The sequence below is a fragment of the Tilletiopsis washingtonensis genome (genome assembly GCF_003144115.1).
Source record: "Tilletiopsis washingtonensis strain MCA 4186 unplaced genomic scaffold FA09scaffold_7, whole genome shotgun sequence".
NCBI classification, from domain to species: domain Eukaryota; kingdom Fungi; phylum Basidiomycota; class Exobasidiomycetes; order Entylomatales; genus Tilletiopsis; species Tilletiopsis washingtonensis.
The window spans coordinates 521,008-545,198 of NW_020312004.1; the positions used below are offsets into that span (position 1 = coordinate 521,008).

General features: G+C 69.5%; 8 protein-coding genes and 1 non-coding gene across 9 annotated transcripts; 6 read left to right on the top strand and 3 right to left on the bottom strand.

Moving 5' to 3' along the window:
- Window positions 1-230: 230 nt before the first annotated feature.
- Window positions 231-3,346, top strand: FA09DRAFT_359746 (DUF663-domain-containing protein; the record flags this gene model as incomplete). The annotated part of the gene is made up of 5 exons (XM_025745157.1): window positions 231-622; window positions 737-2,249; window positions 2,301-2,706; window positions 2,756-2,851; window positions 2,907-3,346. The coding sequence occupies 5 exons, from the start codon at window positions 231-233 to the stop codon at window positions 3,092-3,094; spliced, it is 2,595 nt and encodes an 864-aa protein (XP_025599421.1). The 3' UTR covers window positions 3,095-3,346.
- Window positions 2,937-4,059, bottom strand: FA09DRAFT_329085 (hypothetical protein). Its single transcript, XM_025742027.1, has 3 exons — window positions 3,771-4,059; window positions 3,490-3,596; window positions 2,937-3,430 (listed from the first exon to the last, which is right to left on the bottom strand). Exons 1-3 carry the CDS (start codon window positions 4,045-4,047, stop codon window positions 3,347-3,349), a joined length of 468 nt encoding a protein of 155 aa, XP_025599422.1. The 5' UTR covers window positions 4,048-4,059; the 3' UTR covers window positions 2,937-3,346.
- Window positions 4,060-4,315: 256 nt separating this feature from the next.
- Window positions 4,316-6,744, top strand: FA09DRAFT_337862 (hypothetical protein; the record flags this gene model as incomplete). The annotated part of the gene is made up of 4 exons (XM_025744037.1): window positions 4,316-4,477; window positions 4,529-5,131; window positions 5,186-5,245; window positions 5,299-6,744. 4 exons carry the CDS (start codon window positions 4,316-4,318, stop codon window positions 6,742-6,744), a joined length of 2,271 nt encoding a protein of 756 aa, XP_025599423.1.
- Window positions 6,745-7,589: 845 nt separating this feature from the next.
- Window positions 7,590-10,096, top strand: FA09DRAFT_337863 (hypothetical protein; the record flags this gene model as incomplete). Its single annotated transcript, XM_025744038.1, has 5 exons — window positions 7,590-8,820; window positions 8,877-8,937; window positions 8,989-9,582; window positions 9,637-9,888; window positions 9,940-10,096. 5 exons carry the CDS (start codon window positions 7,590-7,592, stop codon window positions 10,094-10,096), a joined length of 2,295 nt encoding a protein of 764 aa, XP_025599424.1.
- A 126-nt stretch (window positions 10,097-10,222) lies between these two features.
- On the bottom strand, window positions 10,223-10,304 carry FA09DRAFT_t25. Its single transcript has one exon. It is a non-coding gene; the product is annotated as a tRNA-Thr (tRNA).
- Window positions 10,305-11,042: 738 nt separating this feature from the next.
- Window positions 11,043-13,072, top strand: FA09DRAFT_329086 (mitochondrial carrier). The gene is made up of 7 exons (XM_025742028.1): window positions 11,043-11,395; window positions 11,449-11,747; window positions 11,801-11,978; window positions 12,150-12,303; window positions 12,366-12,435; window positions 12,486-12,573; window positions 12,635-13,072. Exons 1-7 carry the CDS (start codon window positions 11,115-11,117, stop codon window positions 12,792-12,794), a joined length of 1,230 nt encoding a protein of 409 aa, XP_025599425.1. The 5' UTR covers window positions 11,043-11,114; the 3' UTR covers window positions 12,795-13,072.
- Window positions 13,073-13,976: 904 nt separating this feature from the next.
- Window positions 13,977-21,432, top strand: FA09DRAFT_325061 (hypothetical protein; the record flags this gene model as incomplete). The annotated part of the gene is made up of 11 exons (XM_025741150.1): window positions 13,977-14,384; window positions 14,556-14,704; window positions 14,767-14,863; window positions 14,973-15,120; window positions 15,834-18,835; window positions 19,028-19,124; window positions 19,201-19,844; window positions 19,907-20,124; window positions 20,186-20,781; window positions 20,833-21,188; window positions 21,250-21,432. 11 exons carry the CDS (start codon window positions 13,977-13,979, stop codon window positions 21,430-21,432), a joined length of 5,898 nt encoding a protein of 1,965 aa, XP_025599426.1.
- Window positions 21,433-21,626: 194 nt separating this feature from the next.
- On the top strand, window positions 21,627-22,831 carry FA09DRAFT_243397 (hypothetical protein). Its single transcript, XM_025739653.1, has 4 exons — window positions 21,627-21,846; window positions 21,902-21,952; window positions 22,034-22,223; window positions 22,287-22,831. Exons 1-4 carry the CDS (start codon window positions 21,821-21,823, stop codon window positions 22,764-22,766), a joined length of 747 nt encoding a protein of 248 aa, XP_025599427.1. The 5' UTR covers window positions 21,627-21,820; the 3' UTR covers window positions 22,767-22,831.
- Window positions 22,832-22,952: 121 nt separating this feature from the next.
- Window positions 22,953-23,284, bottom strand: FA09DRAFT_337868 (hypothetical protein; the record flags this gene model as incomplete). The annotated part of the gene is made up of 3 exons (XM_025744039.1): window positions 22,953-23,012; window positions 23,075-23,178; window positions 23,242-23,284. 3 exons carry the CDS (start codon window positions 23,282-23,284, stop codon window positions 22,953-22,955), a joined length of 207 nt encoding a protein of 68 aa, XP_025599428.1.
- Between the last annotated feature and the right edge of the window lie 907 nt (window positions 23,285-24,191).

A 24,191-nucleotide genomic window follows, 5' to 3' on the forward strand; every position in this document is an offset into this window, starting at 1 on the left:
AGGGGCAGGCGCGGCGGGGTCACGGCGCGCCCGAGGCGCCAGGGGGCGGCATCACGTGCGCCGCGGCGGCGACAGCAGCTCCCGTGCGAGAGCCAAAAAAGTTGGCCGCGGCGGTGTCCTTGCCCTCCTTCTCTCCTCAACACCCCTTCCACCCGCCACCTGCTCCTCGCACAGCGCACGCTGCCCGCACAGCACACACCCCGCAGCACAGCGCACTATCCGCGCCCAGCATGGCGCCCTCCGCGTCGCACCACCACCGCTCCGTGCTCACGCAGTCCAACAAGAAGTTCGGGCGCCGCCATGCCAGCAAGGGCGCCACCAAGGCGCTGAGCAAGGGCCGCACCGAGAGCGTCGTGCCGTCGCTGCGCGGCCCGCTCGCCGGCGCCGCCGCGTCGCCGCTGGGCGCGCGCATCGGGCGCCGCAACCGCGCCGTGCAGCTGCGCAAGGCGCACGACGAGGCGCTGCTCAAGGCGCGCGACGTGTACGGCAAGCAGAACATGCCGCGCGCCGTCGTGTGCGCCAGCCTGGCGCCCGACGTCGACGCGTGGGAGGTGCTGCTGCGCATGGAGGCCGACGACGATGTCGTCGTGACGCGCAAGGCGGGCCGCTGCTGCGAGATCGAGTGAGTGGCGCGGCACAGCGCAGCGTGGCGCTCCATGGCGACGCATGGCACAGCCGCACTGCCAGTCATGACCACCATGCCTGCATGACCACTATGCTCATCCCAACCCCGCAGGCTCACGCGGCACCGCACCGTGCTGCAGGTGCACTGCCCCGCGTACGGCGCCCTCTTCCCGCTGCTCGACCTCGCGCAGTCGAGCGACTTTCTCCTCTTCTTCCTCTCCGCCTCGCACTCCATCGACCCAGGCTCGTGGGGCGAGACCGCGCTGCGCATCCTGCAGGCGCAGGGCATGCCGTCGGTGCAGTGCGCCGTGCCCACGCTGCTGCCCGACGACGCACCCGCCAAGGCCGGCGCCCGCCAGCGCGCGTCGCAGGGCGCGCGCTCCTCGCTCCTCTCCTTTGCCCAGTACTTTGCGCCGACGCTCGAAAAGGTGCACGCGCTCGACGACCGGGCCGAGCGCGGCGCCCTCTTCCGTACGCTGGCCACGAGCACGCCGCGGCGCGTCGCATGGCGCGACGCCCGCGCCTGGGGCATTGTTGAGGAAGCGGCCTTCGATGCACCTGCCGGGGCAGAGAGCGGCACGCTCAGCGTCGAGACGTGGGTGCGCGGAGCCCCGCTCTCAGCACAGCGCCTCGTGCATCTCCCCGACTTTGGCGACTTCATCGTGCGCCGCATTGTCGCTGCGCCGCTGTCGAAGCGGCATGAGAAGCGCGCCAAGAAGGGCGACGCAGAGATGGCCGACGCTGAGCCGCAGCAGCTCGTGCTCGACGAGCGCGAGGAGGGCTATGCCGACGATCTCGTCGAGACCAACGAGCCGGACGCCATGGCCGCAGAGCAGACGTGGCCGACAGAGGAGGAGATGGCCGACGCGCCTGCGGCCGCTGCCATGACGGCCGACGAGGCGGTGCCGGACGCGGCGCCTGGCACCACGCCCGCGAGCATTAGCAAGATTGCGGCCAAGGCCAAGCGCGGCGAGGCGAGCCGGCGGAAGTACGAGGCCGCCTGGATTGTCGAGTCCGACGACGAGGAGCTGGACGAGGAGGACGGCGAGATGATGGAGACCGACTCCGCGGCTGCCGCCGAAGAACAGGCCGCGCTGCTTTCGGAGGACGAGAACTTTGACGACGAGGATGAGGACTTTGATGACGAGGAGGACGCCGAGGCGCTTGCCGCGTACCAGGCGCAGCGCGCCGAGGACAAGGCCAAGCGCGCGCGGGACGACGAGGATGCCAAGTTTCCCGACGAGGTCGACACGCCGCTGGCTATCCCGGCGCGCCAGCGCTTTGCGCGCTACCGCGGGCTGCGGTCACTGCGGACGTCCGAGTGGGACGCATACGAGGACCTGCCGCTCGACTACGCCCGTATCTTCCAGTTCGACGACTACCGGCGGACACGGCGCCGCGTCGAGGGCGAGGCTCTCGAGGAGGGCATTGCGGTGGGCCAGCGTGTCAAGCTGGTGCTCGAAAACGTGCCGCGGGCGGCAGCCGCGCGTGCAGGTGCGTTCGGCATGCCGGAGCGCGACTCGCGGCCGGTGCTGTTCGGGCTGCTGCGGCACGAGCACAAGATGTCCGTGCTCAACTTCACCGTCGCGCGGAACACCGAGTACGAGGGCAGCGTCAAGTCCAAGGTGAGCAGACCGACAGATCTGTCCTCGGCGAACCCAGCTCACCTCCTCCAGGACCCGCTGGTGCTCTGCCTCGGCCCCCGCCGCTTGCGCGTCAACCCGATCTGGAGCGAGCACAACCCGGCGAACAACGGCTCGCGCGGCACGAACAACGTGCATCGCTTCTCGCGCTTCCTGCGCGGCGGCTCGGGCGCCGTGAGCGTCGGCACCGTGCTCGCGCCCGTCACGTTCGGCGGCGCAAACGTGCCCGCCGTGCTGCTGCGGGAGCGGCGGCTCGACGGCGAGATGGGCCACGACCAGCGCGGCGTCGGCGCCAACCAGATGCCGCACCTCGTGGGCAGCGGCAGCCTGCTTGACGCCGCGCCGACGCGCATCAACGTCAAGCGCATCGTGCTCACGGGCCACCCGTTCAAGGTGCACAAGAAGACGGCGACGATTCGCTGGATGTTCTTCAACAGCTGTGAGTCGGCAAATGGCCCCACACACCTTCCTTGCTCACACGCACACAGCCGACGTGCACTACTTCAAGCCGATCGAGCTGCACACCAAGTACGGCAAGGCCGGCCACATCAAGGAGTCGCTCGGCACGCACGGCTACTTCAAGGGTGCGTCTCGCGCCAGCCTGTTCACATCACTTTCACCCACTGACGCCCCCTACAGCGCACTTCTCGCAGCCCATCAACCAGATGGACACGATCATGCTGCCGCTCTTCAAGCGCGTGTTTCCCAAGTGGAGCTCGCTCTACCAGGACGCGCACCAGGAGCTGCCGATCGTGCCAGACGAGGCAGAGCAGGGCGACGGAGACGCGATGCAGATGCACACGCGCGAGGCGTTTGCCGAGGTTTGAGAGGCACGGTCAGAGGGTGTAATAGAGATGCGACAACACTGTCGGTGCCGGTGAGGCGAGGTGTGGCAAGCAGAGGCTGCAGAGGCCATCCGGCTGGACCAGGCGCTGGAGTTTGCGGCCACGCAGTCTGGTCTAGCGGGCAGCAGAGGCGCCAGCGCATCTGGTAGGTCCTCCGTCCAGAGCAACCTCGGCGCTGGCAGTCCAGCCTTGTGCCAGTCTCGATACCAATACATTGCCGAGCCTGCCGTCTTCTCAGTGGCCCGACATGCCTGTGCGCCGCATCCACGGCTGTGCGACCTCGCGCACGAAGCCCGATGGGCCGCGGTTGCGTATTTGCTGCGAAAGGGCGCGCGCGTCAGTCGCCGCAGGAGCTGAAAGAGACGCAGGGCACGCACCTCGACCCAGCCGGCAACGCGCCCGCGCAGCAGCGACACGAGGAGCAGCGCAAGCAGCACAAAGAGATAGAGCGACACGATGCTCTGGTCCTTCGACGAGTTGCGCTCTGCGCGAGAGAGGGTTCAGCACGAGCACCGCAGCGTTGACGAAGTAGCATCGCCCACGACTGCGCTCTGCGACGGCGACTAGCACGAGTGCACTCTCCGGTGCCACGCAAGACGACCGGCACGCAGTGATGTGCGCAGCAGCGCCGCAGCAGCGCACCCGCCCGACGACTCACGGAAGCAGCGGCTCCACACCTCGCCCTCCCAGCCCGTGCCCGTGTCCTGGCTGGGCGTCTGCAGCGTGGCGCCCTGGCAGGCGTCGGCGGCGTGCTCAAGGCAGAAGGCGCGCGTGCACATGCTGCACGGGCCCGCGGCGCCGGCGCTGCCCGCGGCGGGCGCCATGAGCGGCAGGATGGTTGTGTTGGTGCCGAAGCAGGTGCACTTGCACAGCCACGTCGACGCGCGGCTGGGCGGCAGCAGCGCGAGGAGCGCGAGCAGCGCCAGGGCGAGCATGATGATGGAGGTGGGAGGCGAGGGCGCGTGGGAGCAGGCGCCGGCGCCGTTGTAGTGCGCACTGCCACGGCACTACAACTGCCCCGCGGCAATTCGCTATTCACGCGCCGGCTGACGCCTGCTCCACCTGGCGCGCTGCTGGCGGCGGCTCTCCGCACCCGCGATCCCCGCAAGCACCCTGCGTCCCGCCATCACCCCTCACTGCCCTCACGCGCGCTCGCCGCATCCGCCCCTTCCGCACCGCACGCACCCGCGGCGCCGCAGCGGCATGTCCTTCCTCGCACGCGAGCCGCCGCGGCCGCCGATCCCCACGCGCCCGCCCGAGGCGCCGCCGCTGCTGGCCGCCGGGCGCGGCGCGGGCGGCGAGCCGCCGAGCCTCGGCTCGCTGGCCTTCTTCAGCTCGCACTACGCCGTCGTGCTGCTCGTGCTCGTGCGTGTGCTCGAGCCCTTTGCGCTGCTCACTGCTGACGCCCACCGCCAGGCCGTGCTGCTGAACCGCATCCAGCACCTCTGCCGCCCGCGCCAGGCGCGCCCGCTCTCGCCGCTCGTCAAGCTGGCCTTCCGCCTGCCGTCGCTGGCGCTGCTCTCGCACACGCTGCTCAGCCTCGCGCACCAGACGGCGGCGCAGTGGCAGTGGGCGCGCGCCGCCCACCTGGCACCGCCACGCCTCAGCATCGACGAGCTGCTCTGGCGCATCTTCATGGCGTCGTGCATCAGCGTGCTGTTCTCGACGCTCATCGCCGCGCTCGAGGGCGTGCGCCCCGGCGAGCGTGCCGACGGCCGGGCGCCGGGCATGCACGGCGCGCAGTACAACAACCCGTTCGGCATCGTGTGCTACGCCATGCTCTGCCACCTCTACTCCGTCGGCGGCCTGACGCCCGACAAGCACGCGTGGCTCAGCTTCCTGCTCGACATGGGCGAGCTGTACTGCCTCGAGCTCTTCAGCCTGCGCCGTGCGCCCGTGCCGCGCCTGCCCGTCTCGACGTTCTTCGGCCTCGCCGCCACGGCGCACTACGCCCTCGCGCACTTCAGCGGCCGCTCGCTGCCCTTTGTGCAGAGCCGTGCGCTCGACATTGGCCTCATTGTGCGTGTGCGCGGCGCGGCTCGCATGCTGCCCGGCTGACGTCGCGCTGCGCAGCTCATTGTGCTGCTCACCATCTTCCTGCACGGCCTGACCATGCTCGTCACCGAGGGCTCGGTGCGTCGCCGCCTCGTTTGCCCAGTCCCGTTCGCCAGCTGACACCGTCCCAGATCGACACCTCGCGCCTGGTCTTCACGCGCGCCAACCTGCCGGCGATGGGCGACGACTACTCGACGGCGCTGTTCAAGCTCGGCACGGCGTGTCTCGAGTCCACGCGCCTCTCGGGCCTCTCCAACGAGCTGGGCGGCGTGCCGACGCCGCTCGGCACCTGGCTCGAGCTCTCGGCGTCGGGCGGTGCGACGGTGCACTCCGCCCGCGCGCTCACCGCCGCTGGCGACACGAAGCTCTCGGCGTATGCGCCCGGCGGGCTGCAGCGTGAGGTGCGCACAGTGCGCATGGGCCACGACACGCGCCCTCGCACTGCCCTCAGCATTCTCGCCAGCGGCATCTACCTCTCCGAGCTGGCGCGCTTCACCGAGACGGGGCTGCGCATCATGCTGAACCTGCTGCGCATGCTCGTCGATGCTCTGCCGCTGCCGGCGCTGCGCGTGCCGCTGCCAGCGAGGATGCGCGGCTGGCCGCGCCGGGTCCGCCTGCTGTGGCACGGCACAAACGGCGAGGCGCGCCGCGCCATCCGCGCGCAGGAGAAGGCTGCCGCCAAGACGACGCAGCAGCTCATCGAACGCGTGGGTGGCAGCCTCGACGCTCTGCAGGGTCTCGAACGCGAGCGCGTCGAGCGCGACTGGGAACGCCTGGGCGGCGAGGTCAGCCGCTACGCGGCCAAGGGCGACCGCACGGGCGTGGCGCGCTGCCTCGACCGTGCGAGGACACTGTCGCGCCACGTCGCCGAGCTGCTGGAGGAGCAGCAGGCGCAAGAGGCGAGCGACGGAGAGTGGCGCGCCAGTGCGGCCGAGGAGAGCGAGACGGAGAGCGAGAGCGGCGCCGAGGACGTGCCTGCTGAACGCGGCCGGAGAGTCGTCCGCGGCGGCTCGCTGGCGGGCCTGCAGCTGGCACTGGGCGCAAAGGGCGAAGACCGGAGCCGCTGGCCTGCAGCGCCCGGCCCTGCCGACGAGGACGAAGAGACGGACGCAGCGACACTACTGCAGCTCGCGCGGCTCGACTTCGACGACGACGAGGACGACGGCTCCTGGGCCGCCGACGGCATCAGCTCGCGCGTGCCCTTCGCTCAGGTCCTCATGGCGCACCTCAGCCGGCCAAGCTCCTCGGGCCCCCTGACGCGCGCCCGCCTCGCGCAGCTCGTGCCCGGCACGTCGCTGCCCGTCGTGCTGGCGCAGCGCCGCTCGAGCGGCACGGCCGCCGTGGCGCCGCCGCGCAGCAGCAGCGAGGAGCGCGAGCGGCGGCGCACGTGCGTCATCTGCCTGGCCGAGGAGCGCAGCATCATCTGCTGGCCGTGCCGCTGCCTGGCGCTGTGCGATGCGTGCCGCGACGCGATGGCCTCGCGGCCGCAGCGCGGCGACGCGGCAGGCGAGGGCGCACACGCCTGTCCAACGTGCCGTGCGCCCGTCGCCGCCTACTCGCGTGTCTTCTATCCGTAGCCGAGCTGGCAATGACATGGCACTCCTGAGCAGGGCGAGTGATGCGAGCGGCGAGTGACGTGCAATGCCGCACGACCCGCTTGTGTCACACCCAGTCGCCCAATCCCTGGTGCCGCATGCGCTCCACAGCACCCCGGGCTGCGGCAATGGAGCGCTTATGCGCATGGGTGCGACGCCCGGTTCGCTGCGGATAGTCGCAAGAGAAGCTGCGGGCGTGTGGCGTCGGCACAGCGCCGCGCCCGCACCCGACTGCTCGTGTGAGCAGGAGCAGCGCGCATGGGCTGCGGCAGGCCTGAGCAGCGTGGAGAAGCGTGGAGCAACGTGGATGCCGTCGGCGGAGCGGCGTGTGGAGTGCGGGTGTATCGCAACCGGGCGGATCAGGCGCCCTGACGCTTGCCATGCGCTGTCACGGGGCCCCCTTGACGTGCGCGGCGTGCATCGGGACGAGCGCGAGCACAAGCGAGCGAGGCACGCGAGGAGAGGCCGCTTGCCAGCGCGAGCCTTAGCACCAGAAGATCGCGGCGCGGCGCGGCGCGGCGTGGCGGCGCCCCACGCGCTCCGGCACGGCAGCGACCCTGAGCCGCCGGACAGCGTGCATCGGCTGCAGTCGGCACCCTCATCACCGCACACACCTTGCCTCCGCACCACCACCACGGCCAGCCAGCCGCACTCCTGCCACAGCACCGCGGGTGCCGCTCCGTGCCACCTCTTTCTGCCGTGCGCCCGCTGCGACGCCGACGCCGACTCGCCTGCTCCACACGACACACTCCCGCTCCCGCTCCCGCTCCCGCTCCCACGCTCTCTGACCCCTCTCTCTCTCTCCGCCTCTCCGGCCCGCGCCCGGCATGTCGCCGACGCAGCGCGTGCCGGCGGCGCTGCAGCCGGCGCTCAAGGCGTACGTGCTCGGCTACGTGCTCGACGTGCTGCCCGCGCTGCTCAAGCTGCTGCTGCGCTTCGGCGTCACGCACACGCGCCTGCTCACCCAGCTGCGCCGCCGCCAGCGCGAGGAGCGCGCCGTGCGCGCCGAGGGCGGCGCCGCGCCGCCCAGCGTGCGCCTGCACAGCGCCGACGGCAGTGCCAGTGCCGAGGGCAGCCGTGCGCCGCCGACGTCGCTGTGGGCCGACGGCGTGCGCCCGGCGCTGGGCGAGGTGCCGCTGCTGCTGGCGCGCCTCGGGCGTGCGCTCCTCGTCGCGCTCGGCCCGCACGGCATGGCCAGCGCGGCCGCCTTTGCGCTCGCCGGCAGCGCCGCGCTCGAGCGGGTGCTGCGCAGCGCCCTCGGCCTGCTGCTCGCGCTGCCGACGCCCAGCAGCAGCGCCGGGGCGCCGGGCGTGCATGTGCGGGCGCGCCAGCGTGCGTTCCAGCTGCGCGTCGCGGCCACCTTCTTCGCCTCGACGCTCTCCAGCGGCGCCGCGCTGTACCTGCTGCAGCATGCGCCGGCGCCGGCGTCGGCCAGTGCGGCGGCGTCGGGCAGCAAGGCGCTGCCCACGCTCGGCGGCAGTGCCGCGCCGCTCTCGCCCGTGCTGCCGCGCTCGGCGCTCAGCCATCTCAACCCGTTCCGCCGCGGGCCGAGCTTCAAGGCGCGCTCGTCGCGCCCCACGCCGCTGGCGCCCGGCGGCCACTTCCTCTCGCGCCTCACTGCGCTCTCGCTGCCCGCCACGCCCGCGCTCTCGGTCGGCCCGCTCTCGCCCGCTCGCGACGTGACGCCGCTGCCGGCCGACGGCAACGAGCCGCCGAGTCCGCTGCTCGAGCCGCCGTCGTCGCCGGGCGTCGCTGACGCGGCCGCGAGCGAGGCAGAGGCGGCGAGCAAGGCTGCGAGGCCGAAGCGCCCGAGTCCGACGATCGACATTACGCTCGTGGCCATTGTGCGCGCCCTCGACACGGTGCTGCGCGGCGTGCCTGCGCTGCGCACGCTCTTCGGCCCGGCCAGCAAGGGCCGTCCCAAGGGCCATGGCATCAATGGCCTCGGCGGCCCAGACGCAGGCCTCCGTCTGCCCACGCGCCGCCAGGGCCTGGTGTCTCAGGCTGCCTCGGCTGCCGCAAGCCAGGCAGAAGGCCTGACGTTTGTCGTTGCCTGCGGTGAGCCGCCGCCAAGCGCGACAATTGCACTGGCAGGGGCTCACTTTCTCTCGCAGCGGTCATCATGTGGAATTGGTTCTACCACCCGCAGCGCCTGCCGCCGACGTATGTCAAGTGGTGAGTCGCCGTGCCGCCCTGATCCTGGCGCGTATGCTGACTCTCCTGTAGGATCTCGAACCTCGCGACGATGGACGAGCGCCTGCTGGTCGCTCTGCGCTGCCTGCGCAGCGACGAGCCCTTCTTGTGGCGCTATGCCGACTCGCGCGTGCCGCCGGCGGGCATCCAGCTCCTCGGCGGGCTCTCCGAGTCGCTCGGCCATCCCTACGAGTGGGGCGACCCGTCGCGCATGCCGCACAGCGCCGCACACGCCCGCCAGCTCGTGGCCCAGGCCCGCGCCGACAACGCGGCGCTGCGTGCAGCCGGCAAGGCGCCCGAGCGCGAGCCGCTGCGCGAGCCCAAGGGCGAGCCGGGCTTCATCTTTGCCGGCGCCTGCGGCCCGCGCGGCCGCGGCGAGATGGGCGGCATGCCCTGCGAGCTGGTGCACTGCGGCACGGGCGGCGGCAACTGCTGGAAGAACGCGGCGCTGCGCTGGCTGCGCGCGTGGCGCATGTGCATGGGCATCTACATTCCCGTGCAGCTGGTGCCGCGCCTGCTCTTCAATCCGAAGCAGTTTGTGCGCACGCCGCTGGACAGCTTCATCAAGGTGCTGCAGGGCAGCGCCCGCAGCTCGGCGTTCATCTCCACGTTTACCGCCAGCATTTGGTGCGTCCCGTGTCGCCGGCCGCCGTCGCTGTGAGGCTGACTCCACGCGCGCAGGTTCATGGTCTGCCTCGGCCGCTCGCTCCTCCTGCCGCGCCTCTTCCCCAGCGTCTCGCACCGCTTCTGGGACGCCGGTCTCGGCCCCATGCTCGGCTCGCTCACGTGCGGCTGGTCCGTCTTCATCGAGGACAAGCGCAAGCGTGCCGAGATGGCGCTGTACGTCGCGCCGCGTGCGCTCATGGCGTGCGCCGAGATGGCCAAGCCCGGCTGGGCCAGCGGCGGCGCGCCAAGTGCGCTCATGGCTGAACGGTGAGCCGTAGCGTCGTGGCCACCTGCAGCGATGTGCTCACCCGACCGCAGCATCCTGTTCGGCCTCAGCATCGGCGTCATCACGAGCGCCGCACGCTACCGCCCGGACCTCCTGCGCGGCATCACCTCGCTGATGGCGTGGGTGGTGCGCACAAGCGCGTCGCAGCAGCGCGCCGCGCGCGTCTCAGCCCCGCGCGCGCGCGCCTAGACGCTAGAGCGCCGCTGTCTGGACAGCAGGGTGCCGCTGCCGCATGCAATACAGCATTGTTACCCGTGACGCCGCGCGTGAGTGAAGGGCGGTGCCGAGGGCAGCAAAAAGGGGGTGCAAAAGTCATGCCCCCAGCCGGAATCGAACCAGCGATCGCCTCATCCATCAAAAGTACAAGTGAGGTGCCTTGCCACTTGGCCATACGGGCGCCAATTCTAGGCGGCCCGCCATAGCGTATATGAACCGTGACGTAGTCCCTCCTGCAGGACGGCTGTTGCCCAGAGCTCGAGCGCGGGTCAGTCTGGAAGCAGGGATGCATCATGAGGCCGCCCTCACTGCTCGTGTCCGTCGCAGATGTAGCGAGCTGCAGGTGCGCCTGCGACGCTCACAAGGCCTCTCCACCTCGCTCGCGAGCATTCGCAGCCAGCAGGCACGCACGCCGCGGGCGCGGCGCGGCTTTGTGCGGCTGAAATTTTGGGTCGGACGCGCCGCGCGGATGGCGGAGGCTCTCTCGCGCGCGCCTCCAACAGCTTGGACGCCGCTGCAGTGAGCTGGTCTCGCTGCTGCTCTGCAGTCAGAGGGTCGTGCTAGAACAGCATGTCATCGTCGAGCGCCCGTGTCGCACTGGCTGCTGCGGAGGATGTGCGACGGGTGCGCGCGGTGTTGCACTCCGCTGGCCCTCCGCAGCGAGCGCCGCGTTGGGCCGCCCCAGAGCCCGGCGCGCGTGGTCAGTGCGCACACTGCTCCCGTGCCCGGCGTGCGGCACGCCCTTGCCCCGCCGCTGCTTCCCGCGCGCCGCCGCTGCGTGCGTGCGGCCGTCTTCGCGCCTGCGCTGCCGTCGTCGGCGTGCCTCTTGGAGCGCCGCCTGCAGGCCAGCAGCCACAGCGAGCGAGGGCCGGTCCGAGAGCGGCGAGCAGAGGGAGCAGCATCCAGCCTGCGCGCTGAGGCCTGCACTGGCAGCCGCTGAGGCACGCACGCTGCGCGAGAGTGCATCATCTTCTCGAGCTGAGCGCTGCGGATGCAAGGTGCGCGTGCCGCGGCTGCTCAGGCTGCTGCTCTTGTGCCGGCCGGCCTGCCCCAGAAGACGCGCCTCGCTGTGCCCGCGCCTCGCCGTGCTGCTGCTTCCCTCTCTCCTGCCACCACCCGACCCCGATCCTGCCTCGCACCGCTCGTCTCCGTCTCGCCTGCCTCTGTCACCGTCCCACCCGCTCCCCGTCACCCCCGCACACACTCGCCCACCATGGCGCCGCAGCAGAAGGGCTTCAGCTGGTCCAACATCGCCGTCGGCGCGACGATGAAGTGCGTGCCGCCCAGCGCAGCCAGCGCACCACCCCCACTCACACCCCGCGCAGCATGTTCGAGGTCTCGACGCTCGGCCAGCCGCTCGAGGTCATCAAGACGACGATGGCGTCGAACCGCAAGGCGTCGATGGCCGAGGCGCTCAAGACCGTCTGGTCGCGCGGCGGCGTGCTCGGCTTCTACCAGGGCCTCATCCCCTGGGCCTGGATCGAGGCCAGCACCAAGGGCGGCGTGCTCATCTTCACCAGCGCCGAGATCGAAAAGGTCGCGTCGCGCAACGGCTTTGGCGCCGGCGCCTCGGGCCTGCTCGGCGGCATGGGCGGCGGCATTGCGCAGGCCTACGCCACGATGGGTGAGCCGCAGCAGGAGGGGCCATGTGCGGCACCAGCGCTGATCATCGTCCAGGCTTCTGCACCTGCATGAAGACGGCCGAGATCACGCGCCACAAGCAGGCCGCCTCGGGCATCAAGCCGCCCGGCACGTTCACCGTCTTCATGGACATCTACCGCCGCGAGGGCATCAAGGGCATCAACAAGGGCGTCAACGCCGTCGCCGTACGGCAGTGCACCAACTGGGGCAGCCGGTAAGTGCAGTGCGGCAGGCGCGTGGAGAGTGCGGCGACGAGGTGCGGATCTGCATATCGCTCGGCAGAGCAGGTCCTGCGCAGCTCGAGCAATGCGCCGCGATGCGGCTCGTGCGGGTCGCCGCTGCGGCGCTCCTCCCTCATACACATGCGCTGACGCTGCATTCTCAGCATGGGTTTCGCCCGCCTCGCCGAGACGCCGGTGCGTGCCATGTCGGGCAAGACGGAGGCCGAGAAGCTGTCGGGCGCCGAGCGCATCCTGTGCTCGTCGATCGGTGGCGCCCTCGGCTGCTGGAACCAGCCCATCGAGGTCATCCGTGTCGAGGTGAGTGCTTGAGATGTGCTGCTGCCAGTCGCGCTGCTGACACGAGTGTGGCTGCGCAACAGATGCAGTCGATGGCCAAGGCCGAGCCGGGCTCCAACCGCCCGACGAACCTCACGATTGGCAACACGCTGAGTGCGTAGAGTCGTGCAGGCCAGCGGGCCCCACACTGACGCGCCGCGCAGGCTACATCTACAAGGAGAACGGCATCAAGGGCCTGTACCGCGGCGTGACGCCGCGCATCTTCCTCGGCATCTGGCAGACGATCTGCATGTGAGTGTCGCACACAGGGCGCCCTAGAGACGCACAGCGTGCTGACAGCGCCGCGCGCCAGGGTCTCGTTCGCCGACTACGTCAAGGAGGCCATTGCCGGCCCCAAGGTGCAGGCCGTGGCGCACAAGACGGCGGACCTGGCCGCGACGACGGCGCACCGGACGCAGGAGCTGGCCGAGCAGGCGGCCAACGAGGTCAAGGGCATTGCCAAGAGCGCCTGAGCGCGCACGCGAGAGTAGAGCCGGGCCCGCCGCGGCCTGTGCGCGAAACGCTAGAGTCTGGATTGGGATGCCGCGTCCTGGGCCCGCTGCGCGGGTCGCCAGGCGCCCGCCGTCGGCCGATGGCGGCGTAGAGAGGTGCAATGATCACGTTACAGCAGCTGCCCGAGATGGACGAGCAAGCGGGTTGGTGTGCTGTGCGGACTGGCGGGCCGTCTGTGGCGCCCCTGCAACGTCTGGCTGCGGGCGAAGCACGGAGCACGGTGCACGCATGCTGCCCTGCGAGCGCATGCTCCTCTCTCTCCACCGCCTGCGTCGCTGCGTGCGCGCGCGGCAGCGGCGCGAGCATGGCGAGGGAGCGGATAAAGCCGCGGCTCAGCCGACTCGAGTACAACTGCCGCGCCGGGAGAATTCAGCTGGCGGGTGCGCGACTTGTATTCAGCATTCGGCGCCGCGGCTCCGGCACGCGGGCCGTGCCGCCGGTGGCCTGACGCAGCTCGGCGGCGCGTGTGGCTGCTGCTGCTGCGCGCTTTCGTCGTCGGCGCTGCTGCGCGGCGGCGTGGCCTGCTCCACCCATCCGCACCGTCCGACACCCCTGTCCCGTCTCTGCGCCTGCCACACCACACTCGCTCCACGTCACGCTCACGCCCGCGCTGCCTCGCCAGTACCTCTCACGCTGCGCTGCACGGCCACATCCGCTGTCGTCGCACCGCCGCTCTTCCCGCGCGCCTGCCAGCCCGCGTCTCTATCGCAGGCACGGCGTCTCCGCCAGGCAGCTCTCTCTGCGCGCTGTGCACTGCATAGGCACTGCCGCCGCACGCTCTAGCTGCGCTTGAAAGACACAGTGAGTCGCGGCACGAGTCTGCGCCCTGTATGCAGCCACAGCCGCATGGCGACGAGGAGGGCCTCGCAGCCGAGACTGCCGGCTGCGCCGCCGAGGAGCGGATGGCGGCGCCATGGTGTCTGCCACCGCTGCCGCTCGCGTTGTGTCTATCACCCAGGCACGTCTGACGGCCGTGCTTGACGCCTCGGCCTCGGTTTGTGCGCGGCCGCGGTGCCAGCGATGTGCATCTTGAGTGCTCTGCGCTTGCTGGCATGCCGGCCCGCGGTGCTGATGGAGAGGCGCACTTCCTCGCGCCTGAAACATCCCTCGCCTGCATGGCTGACGCTCCGCGCTGCGCCCAGATGTCGTCGACCTCTGCGTCTGCGACGCCGACGCCGTCGCCGACGCTCTCGTCGACGGTGCACCGCGGCTCGCGCTCGCCGCCCGCCGCGCCGCCCACGCTCACCATCACGCCGCCGAGCGCCGGCGGCGCGGGCAGCGGCGACCTCGAGGAGAAGACGGGCGGCCTGGACCGGCCGTCAAATCGGCGGCGCTCGAGCTCGATTGTGCACGTCGAGAAGATCCAGATGTCGCCCGTGGAGCTCCTCGACCAGTCCGCCGGCTTCAACGCCAACGCCGAGTGGGTCAACTACAAGGGCGCGTGGGTCATCCACGTCGTCCTGATCGTCGTGGGCAAGATCCTGCTCGACGTGGTGCCGGGCATGGAGCAGGACACGAGCTGGACATGTGTCAATCTGAGCTATATCGCGGTGAGTGTGCACAGAGCAACATTGGTGCAGCGGCGACATGCGCAGAAAGACAGCTTGCGAGCACCGGTGGCTTGCGGCATTCTTGGCACTGGCATGGGGTGCTAGTGTGGCCGCCATGTGCTCTGCAGGAATCGCCGAGCAGACAGTCGCTGACGCTCGGCCGCGACGCAGCTGTCCTACCTCATGTTCCACTACGTGCAGGGCACGCCGTTCGAGAGCAACGCCGGCGCGTACGACGCATATACGCTCTGGGAGCAAATCGACCACGGCGCGCAGTACACGCCCGCGAAGAAGTGGCTCACCAGCGTGCCGATTGGGCTGTGAGTGTGCGAAGTGGAGTGGCAGGCCCTAGGGACACGTGCTCATGCCTTGTGGCCCGCAGCTTCCTCATCTCGACGCACTACACGCGCTACAACCCGTGGCTCTTTGCGCTCAACTTTGTCGCGACCGTCTTTGTGCTGCTGCCCAAGCTGCCAATTGTGAGTGCCCCGCCGTGTCTGTGCTGCGTGAACGGTGCCTCATGCCTCGCGCCGCATGACAGCTGCACCGCCTGCGCTTCAAGCTCTTCCCGAACACGCCATACCCCAGCCGGCCCGGCACGCCTACGATCTCGCGCCCCAACAGTGCCGCGGGCTGGCGCTGAGGCGGCCGGGCGAGGCGTGGTGCGACACGACAGACTCTGCGCTACGCATGCAGCGATGGATGGCTTGCGCACTCTACGGGCTGGCCGGGCGGCGTGCGCCTCGTACGGTGTCCGACGCCGGCCTTGGCGCTCCTCGATGTCGTGCCTGTGTCTCTCCTCCTCGTCTGGTCTCGCCAGACCCTGTGCATACTGCAGCTGAACGATGCCGTGCAACGCGTGTGTGTGGAGGGTGTGGGGAAGGCTTGTGGTACGAAGCCGGCTGCGCATGACGCCGCGGGCCGGAGATCATCTCTCGCAGCATGCCCCGCGTGACGGCGAGGCACAGGGCAGGGCGCTAGCCGCTGCAACCGAGCAGCTCTAGTCGCTGCTGCAGCAGATTGCCGGCCCTTGGGTGGGAGCGCAGCCTCGCTCGATCGACGCCGGCGCTGCGGATCTCGCTGCTTAGCGCCGGCGCCCGTCGCTCCACGCGGAGGCGGGCGCGTTAGCGTGCGGCAATCTGGCTGTCCGCCGCGCCTTTCTCCGCCGCGTGCGGGGAAAGCGGAGGGCGCCGTCGAGCGCTGACGTCTTGACGTCTCAGGTGCTGTCGCCCGGCCCGCCGGCGAGCTGCAGGATGATGCCTCGCTCCCGCCGGCGTCCTCGCCGCCGCCGTGCAGTGCCGCCGGCGCCGCCGGCGCTGACTCTGTATCGACATCGGCGAATTCGCCGCCTATAAGAGGCCTTGCTCAAGGCAGCGAGACGGCGGCGCACTCAACCCCCCCCCCCCCCCCCCCCCCCCCCCATGCGAGCCTTCTCACCTGCCTGGGCAGCGCTGCTGGCGGCCACCGCGTGCGTCACGTCGGCCGCCGTGCTGCCCCTCTCGTCGCCCCTCGCCGCACGCCAGGCGACAAGCGCCGGCCCCGTGTCGTGGAACGGCAAGGCGTTCAGCATCAACGGCGAGGAGGTCCTCCTCTACGGCGCCGAGTTCCACCCGTGGCGCCTGCCGGTGCCGTCGCTCTGGCGCGACCCGCTCTCGAAGCTCAAGGCATCGGGCGTCAACACCATCTCGATCTACACGCACTGGGGCCTCATCATGCCCTCGCCCGACGCCGCCTCGGTGAGCCTCGAGGCGCCGGCAAATCGCCTGGCCGACTTCCTGCAGATCGCCAAGGAGCTCGGCCTCTTCGTCATCGTGCGCCCGGGCCCCTACATCAACGCCGAGACGAACAACGGCGGCATGCCGGGCTGGGTGCAGAACCTGGAGACGCAGCTGCGCGTCAACACGTCCGCCTTCGCCGACGCCTGGAAGCCCTACGTCAAGGCCGTCGTCGACGCCTCCGTGCCGTACCAGTACAAGGCCGACGGCAGCGGAGGCACCGTGCTGGCATACCAGGTAGAGAACGAATTTCAGCAGACGCCGTCGATGGAGGCGTACTTCGATGAAATCATCAGCTTCTACCACGCCAACAACGTCACGGTGCCCACGACTTTCAATGCACTCTCGGGCACCAGCGACTACGTCAACTCGACGACGCTTGACATCTGGGGCAAGGACTCGTACCCGCAGAGCTTCGACTGCGCGCGCCCCGACACGTGGAGCCGCGTAGACAACTACACGTCCTACTCGACGCTGCGCCCGAGCAACCCGCCGACGATCCCGGAGTTTCAAGGCGGCTCGTACGACGCCTGGGGCGGCAGCACGTACGACAACTGCGCGCTGCTCACCAACTCGAGCTTTGTGCGCGTATTTGAGAAGGGGGCGCTGAGCGACGGCATCAAGCTGAAGTCCAACTACATGGGCTTCGGCGGCACCAACTGGGGCAACCTGGCGTACGGCGGCCTCGTGTACACGAGCTACGACTACGGCGCCGGCATCAGCGAGAAGCGCATCAAGCGCGAGAAGCTCGGCGAGATCGGCCTCGTCGGCTCGTTTGTGCAGTCCTTTCCGGCGTTTGCGGCGGCGAGCGTGGTGCTGCAGGGCACGAACCTCGGCGTGTTGGAGCAGGACGGCGACGTGGCTGTCTCGCACCTGGCCAACGGCGACGCGGCGTGGTACTTTGTGCGCCAAGCCGATTCGTCGTCCAGCGCCACGACGACATTCCGCATCTCCGTCGACGCCGCTGGGCAGCAGCTCACGCTGCCGACCAACGGTAAAGCGACGCTCAACGGCCGCGACGCCGTCATGATGCCGATCCACTTCAAGCTGCCCTCGGGCACCGTGCTGACGTATTCGACGGCCGATGTCAGCTTCGCCGGCGCTGTGGACAGCCGCGACGTCGTCTTCCTGCACGGCGAGGCGGGCCAGAACTACGAGTTTGCCCTCGAGAGCGGCTGGACGCTGTCGAGCAGCGACGACGGCGTGACAATCCGCGACAATGTCGTCAACTGGACGCCGATCGCCAGCGGCGCCCTCACCGTGACGGCCACGCGCTCGGGCAGCTCGGACATCCTCTTCCGCCTCGGCGACAGCTTCTATGCGCGCAGCCTGACGTTCCCCTCGGAGGCCAACATCACCTCGCTCGACGGCATCCTCGGCCGTACGGACCGCATCGTCGTGCAGGGTGCCTACCACGTTGCCAACGCCAGCACGTCGTCCGGTGTGCTCGCGCTGTTCGGCCAGCTGAACGGCACGAGCTCCACGCTCGAGATCGTCGCCCCTTCTGCTGTCACTAGCGTTACGTTCAACGGCGCGCAGGCCACGTCCTCGCGCAGCACGGACTACGGCTCGATCGTTGCGGCGTTCGACGGTGCATCCTCGGAGGCCGAGGCGTACGAGGCGCCGGCGCTGACGCAGTGGAAGGTGGCCGACTCGCTGCCCGAGATCGCCGCCGACTACGTCCCGGATGACATCTGGAAGAGCGCCAATCTGACGAGCACGCCAAACGCCTGGTTCGGCGAGGCGACGACGAAGAACGTCCTCTTCGCCGGCGCATACGGCTTCCACTCGCAGGGTGCCGTCCTGTGGCAGGCGCGCTTCTCGCGCAACGACTCGGGCAGCGCGCCCACGCGCCTGGCCGTCAGATACATTGGCGGCAAGTTCTTTGCCTCGTCGACGTGGCTCAACGGCCAGCTTGTGGGCGCTACGGACGTGCCGACGGACACGCAAGTGGCCAACGCGACATTTGATCTGCCAGCCGATGCGCTAAAGGACGGCGAGAACGTCTTTACGGTGTTGATCGACTCAACGGGCCTGGAAGAAATCGGCTCGATCGAGAGCGCCGAGGGCTACGAGTACCCGCGCGAGAACACAAAGCAGCCGCGCGGCATCCTCGGCTTCGACCTGCTGGCCGGCAATGCTACGGTCGATGCATCGCTGGCATGGAGCGTCACCGGGAACCGCGGCGGCGTGGACTTCCCCGACAAGACGCGTGGCCCGCTCAACGAGGGTGGCCTCTACGGAGAGCGCCAGGGCTGGCACCTGCCGGGCTTCGATGACTCGCAGTGGGCCAGCGGCGCGCCAAACGCCTCGGACGCCGTCGCGGGTGCAGGCGTCAAGTTCTTCCGCACCTCGTTCGACCTTGCGCTGCCGGCGGGACACGACATCCCGCTGAGTATCGTGTACGGCGGCAACGCCAGCGATGCGACGCAGGTGTGGCGCAGCATGCTCTTCGTCAACGGCTGGCAGTACGGCAAGCGCTTCGTGCAGTTTGGCCCGCAGGTCAACTTTCCCATCCCGCCCGGCATCCTCAACCTCAACGGCACCAACACGCTGGCCGTGTCGCTGTGGTCGCCCGACGCCAAGGGCGCGTCGATCCCGGCGCTCAGCATCGAGAAGCAGGGCGTCTTTGCCGGCGCCGTGCCGTACGACCTCAACAACCCGACGTACCAGGAGGTGCGCGGCGCCTGAGCGGCGTGGCCGTCCAGCGCACCGGCATGCCTCGCCTGGGCCCGCCCTCTTCGTCTTCTCCCGCCGCGGCCGAGGCTGCGTGCGCCTATCTCTTTATAGCGAATAGTGACATAATCCTTGCGGTGCAGCGGTGCGCGAGTGCGAAGTAGCAGTGGGTGGTGGTGTGGTGCAGCCAAGAGCGGCCGCACGGCCGCGCGGCGGCGGGAGATGCGTACCGGCGTCACGTGCGCCAGGATTTTGGCCCAAGGCTCGAGAATGCGGAAGTCGGCCAGACGTAGGTGCGCACCTACGCCTCTCGCGCCCTCTTCCTACATCCACCTCCCTGCTCGCACCACTCTCACGCCTCGCAGCTCGCCGTCTCGCAGACACTTCGCTCTGCGCCGCCGCACGCCAGCACTGGCTTCGAGTCCAGCCTGCTGTGCAGCCGCGCGCTTCTGTCCTCCACCTCGCCCTCGCTCTGCCCGCGCCGCTGCAGCCTGCCGCGAGCCGCAGCGAGAGCGGCGAGCGGCCGACGGGCGGCGCCATGGACCCGCAGCAGCACGACGCCGAGCTCTTTGCGCATCAGCGCGCCCTTGATGCTGCGGCGGCCGTGGCGGCGGTAGCGGCGCAGCACCAGGCGGACGAGGAACAGGCGGCGGCCGATGCCGAGGAGGCCGAGGCGCATGCAGCCGCGGCTGCTGCCAGGGCCGCCGGCTCTGAGGCGGGCCATGCCGGCGACGGCTCGCCGCAGACGTACGATGAACAGCAAGCGCTCGTGCAGCACGGCCGTTCGCCGCACAGCGGCCTCGAGCACCAGCAGACGCCCGAGGAGTTCGTGGTTGCCGCTGCAGCGGCTGCAGCGGCCGCTGCCCGCAATGACGGCGGCAGCGGGGAGCACGAGCACCACGCAATGCTGCAGCAGCATGATGAGTCTCTCGCCGATACCTCACGCAGCAGAGCATCGGGTGCCGGCCAGTCAAAGCGGCGAAAGATCAACACCTGCCTGCCGTGCAAGGTGAGGAATGCCGCCGCAGCGTGTCGTAGAGCGCCGAGCTGACGATCTGCATGCTCCACCAGAGGCGCAAGGTGCGCTGCGACAAGGTGAAGCCGCACTGCGGCCAGTGCAAAAAGTACAACATCGAAGAGATGGAGTGCACGTGGAGCGTCGACGTCGACCCGGCCTTCCAGCCGCAGCCGTCGCTGTCGACGGACATGTACGACTCGAGCTGGTATGCGCCTGCAGCGAACGACAATGCTTCTGCGTCGTCATCGACGCAGGGCGGTGCGTGGAACGGGTCAGTGGGGTGTGCCAGACAGTGCGTTGCTCTCGCCGTGCTCACGCACCTTTGGCCTCAGGGAGGTCGCGCGCCTGAGCGACGAGTACGGCAGGCTGGCAGAACGCAATCAGCGTCTCGAGGCGGCGCTAGCACACACGCTCGCGCAACTCGCCGGCGGATCTAGCGATCTGGGCTCGCAAGCCGACCCACTGGCTGCATTTGAGGCGCGCAGCGGCGCCATTGGCGGGGCCGCCCATGGGCAGGGCTCAGCAGAGGCTAGCGGCTCGAACGGAGACTTCTCCGCGCATCAGATGGGTCAGCTCGGCCCGGAGATGCGCAGCAGTGACGAGCCCGACGGCCAGGCCGGCGCGGCGAGCGGCCTGTCCGGCGCCGAGCTGGAACGCGGCATCGCGGCAGATGCGCTTGCCATGATCGCCCGGCACCACACCGGCCTGCAGAACGGCTTCCTCGACTTCGACGCCCTCAAGACTGCTGCCGACAGCAGATCTGAAGCAGGGCCGAGCTCGCGGCCGCGCTTCCCGTTCTCGGCGCGCCTCACAGAGACGCTGCTGCGCGATGCGCTCCATCTCCTGCCGCGCGACGAGAAGCTCTTTGGCCTGCTTGAGGCGGAGAAGTCGCTGCACCTGAACGGCTTCTCCACCGGTGTCAGCCACCGTGAGTCGCATGAAGGTGGCTGCGCATGCCTCGCTGACGCCCCGCAAACAGGCCTGATCGACCTGCAGCTGGAGGCTCTCCGCTCGGAGCTCGAGCACTGGCAGCAGAGCGGCAGTGACGCCTCTCTGCCCACGCTCGACGTGACCTTCCTCGCGCTCCTCTTCTTCCTCGCTGCCGCAGGCGTCGAGTGCACAGAGCCGCATACGCTGATGTACAACCAAATCGTGCGCGCGGAGGCGGAGGTCGAGGAGCTCACGGACACGTACCGCGCGATGGGCCAGACCCTGCTCTCGGCAGTGGACTTCATGGAGCAGGCGAACCTCAACGTTCTCATGTGTCTAGCGACGAGCCGCCAGCACGCTCTTATGCGCAGCCGCTTCAATGAGCATGCCACGATGGCCGCGCTCGTGAGTCGTCCTCGTCCCTTGCGCCGGCACGTCCGTTGAACACGCCTCTCTCTGACACCAGACGCTGCGCACCTGCGCCACGCTCGGTCTGGACCGCCTCGGAAGCGCTTACGACGATCAGATGCGCTGGCTCTCATCACCACCGCCGAGCCCTCCGCAAGGCACGGTCCGCGCCCGCTCGACCGGCCAGATCACCACGCCCTTCTGGTCGACGCCGGAGCCTCGGGCCGAGGCAGCGACGTGAGTGCGCTGCGGCCAGCAGCTCCGCTCCGCTGACCACCTCGCTGGCAGCTATCAATGCGTGCTGCCGGAGCGCAGCCATCTCGTGCGCGAGGCCGGGCGGCGGCTCTTCGCTGTCAGCAAGATGCACGCAGACCTCTGGGCGGATGAGGCTGATGCGGGCTTCGCGGAGCCTCGGGCCGGCGGCACGAAGCTTCCACTCAACATCGACGAGGCCGAGCTGCCCGATGGCAGCGGACCGGACCCCTTCATTTTGCCCGACGAGACCAAGCGCAGCGCTCCGACGAGGAACACGCTCGTGATCCATCTCGAGCGCGTCGCGAGCCTGGTGCGCGAATTGAAGGCCGCGCAGCCGGCCGCACAGCGCGAGCCTGCCTTCGTGCTCGAGCTCCATGCAAAGTGTCGCCAGCTCATCGATGTGAGCAGCTCAGCATTGTCACTGCATCTTCTGGCTGACACACGACACCTCCCAGGACCTGCCAGACTTTCTGCGGCTCGACGGCGAGTCGGAGAACTTCGAGCGGGTGCGAGCCGTCGTAGCTCGTCACCCGCAGTGAGTGCGACGACCATCCGCCGGCAGCATCGACTGATGTCATGCCTCGCAGTCTTGCCGCACAGCGCCTCATCCTCACGGAAGCCGTGCAGTTTTGCCTGCTCACGCTTCACCGACCGCTCCTGATGCATGGCAGCCAAGCACCCGACTCGAGCGCCTCCGCCAAGGCGAGCGTTGAAGCGGCCCGCGCTGTCATCTTCTGCGCTGCTGAGCTGGAGCGTACCGTGTGGGCCGCGCGAAAGGTGCGTCGCTCGCGCCGGCGCAGCTGCTGCCTGAGGAGCCGCGCTGACACCTCTGTCGCACAGTTTCCAACCTTTCGCCGGCACTCGCACGCGGCGGCCATTGTGCTCGCGCTGCACCTGCTGAACTGCGCGCGTCAGGGCGTCGAGGAGCCGCTTGCTGCTGCTCTCCGCGAGGAGATCGACGCCGCCCTCGTTCATGCGAGCGATGGCGCCGCGAAGCTGGCGCACGCTCTCCTCGTGGAGGCTGCCCGGCGTGCCACCGGCAAGCCGGACACATCCGGTGCGCCGCTCGGCACGGATGTGCCGGACGGCGCAGAGAACGTCGAGCAACACGACTCTGAAGCGGCGCCGGCCGATGCCTCACGCCTCGGCACATCTGCGGTCGCAGCGACGGAGGCCGCCTCGATCGAACAGGCGCTGCAGGCGCTCGACTCGTCCCGTCCAGTGGAACTGTACTTTGCGCAGCTGCTCTCTGCAAGTGTCCCGCACGCACCGCCCGAGGACCTCTGGAGCACGCTGGACCGTGCGCTCCCCAGCGCCTGATGCGCTCTCTTCCCTCATCTTTCCTGTCACCCGCCTTGGGCAAGCGCCTCGCTCAGCCAGCATCCGTCCCGCGTCTCTAGCCTGTATTCTCTGCCGCCCTGTGCGGCTCTGTACTGTACACACCCGACTGTCACCGTCTCGACGCCATGCGCGGGGTATCCAGCATCGAGCTCTGCTGCGCCGCCGTCACTTGTCGCGTGCCGCGGGCGCGTTGGCCGCCTCCTTGCGCAGCTCCTTGACGGCCGTCTGTGCCGCGTGTGTCAGTGCAGCGCTTATCACATGCCTCGGGGGCGCACAGAGAGACGCACCGCAACGGCCTCGGGCCCGACGCCCTGCTCGATGAGCTCGACGCAGGCGCGCAGCTGCTCGGGCGTGAGGCCCGTGTTGAGCAGGCTGGAGAGGTCGTGCAGCGCTGCGGCCAGGGCAGCGCACGGTCAGCTTGTGCGACAGGGGCGCTGCCGCAGCGGGCACGCACTGTCCATCGCCGAGGCAGCAGCGCCGGAGCGTTCGCGGTCCATGCTTGAAGCAGCTCTCTTGCTTGCTGTCGTGGTGGGACGAGAAGAGGGCGGCGGCGGCGCGGCGGCACTTTCCCATCACACGCGTCGCGTCTGGCCGCTGATGAGCGCTTTGGCGGCGGCGGCCCCACAGCCGCGCCTGCGTCTGCTGCGGCGCGTGTCGCCTCCCACCTCATCGCCCCAGCCTTCGGCGGTCAAGCACTCAGCGACGCAAGTGCCGTCCCTCCGTCAATCGAATCAGAATGCACCCGCAAGTGCATGGCCCGTCTGGCGGTCCAGGCACACCGGCCGGCCCGTGCCCGTCTCCTGAGCTTCATGCTTCGCTCACCTTTCATACGGCGGCGGCCGCTAGCAGCAGCATATTGGCTGCCGTCAGACAACCCGCTCGAGCGAGTTCGTATCTCGCCAGTCTGATCTCGAGCAAAAGCACGCCTGACACAGATGAACGTGCCGCTCCGAGGCAGGCCAGAGGGCACAGTGCTCCGGCAGCGCTCCCTCGGCCTGCCGGTGCCGGCTCTGCCGCTCTGGCTCATTCGGGGCCGATACTCCACTGCCGGCCTCGAAGGCAGCTGATGCCCTTGATGAGCTCCGCGAGCAGCGGCGGCTCTGCTACAGCAGGTCCGTCTCTCACCGCCTCCGCACCGCTCCCTCACACCCCATCTTCAACCGCTCGTCTCGTCACGCATTCGTCTCGACACCATGCAAGCTTCAGAGTCTACCTCCTCTCTCGCTGTCGAGCACGTCGCAGCGGCAGCGACTAGCGCTGCCTCGACGCACATCGCAGCGGCAGCAGCTGGCGCCGCCTCGATGTACCAGGCGCAGCGTCCTCTCTTCGCGGGCACTGCGTCTGACACGGGCGGCGAAGACATACCATTCCTCGCCTTTGAAGCGCGCGCCGCCGGGGAGCGAT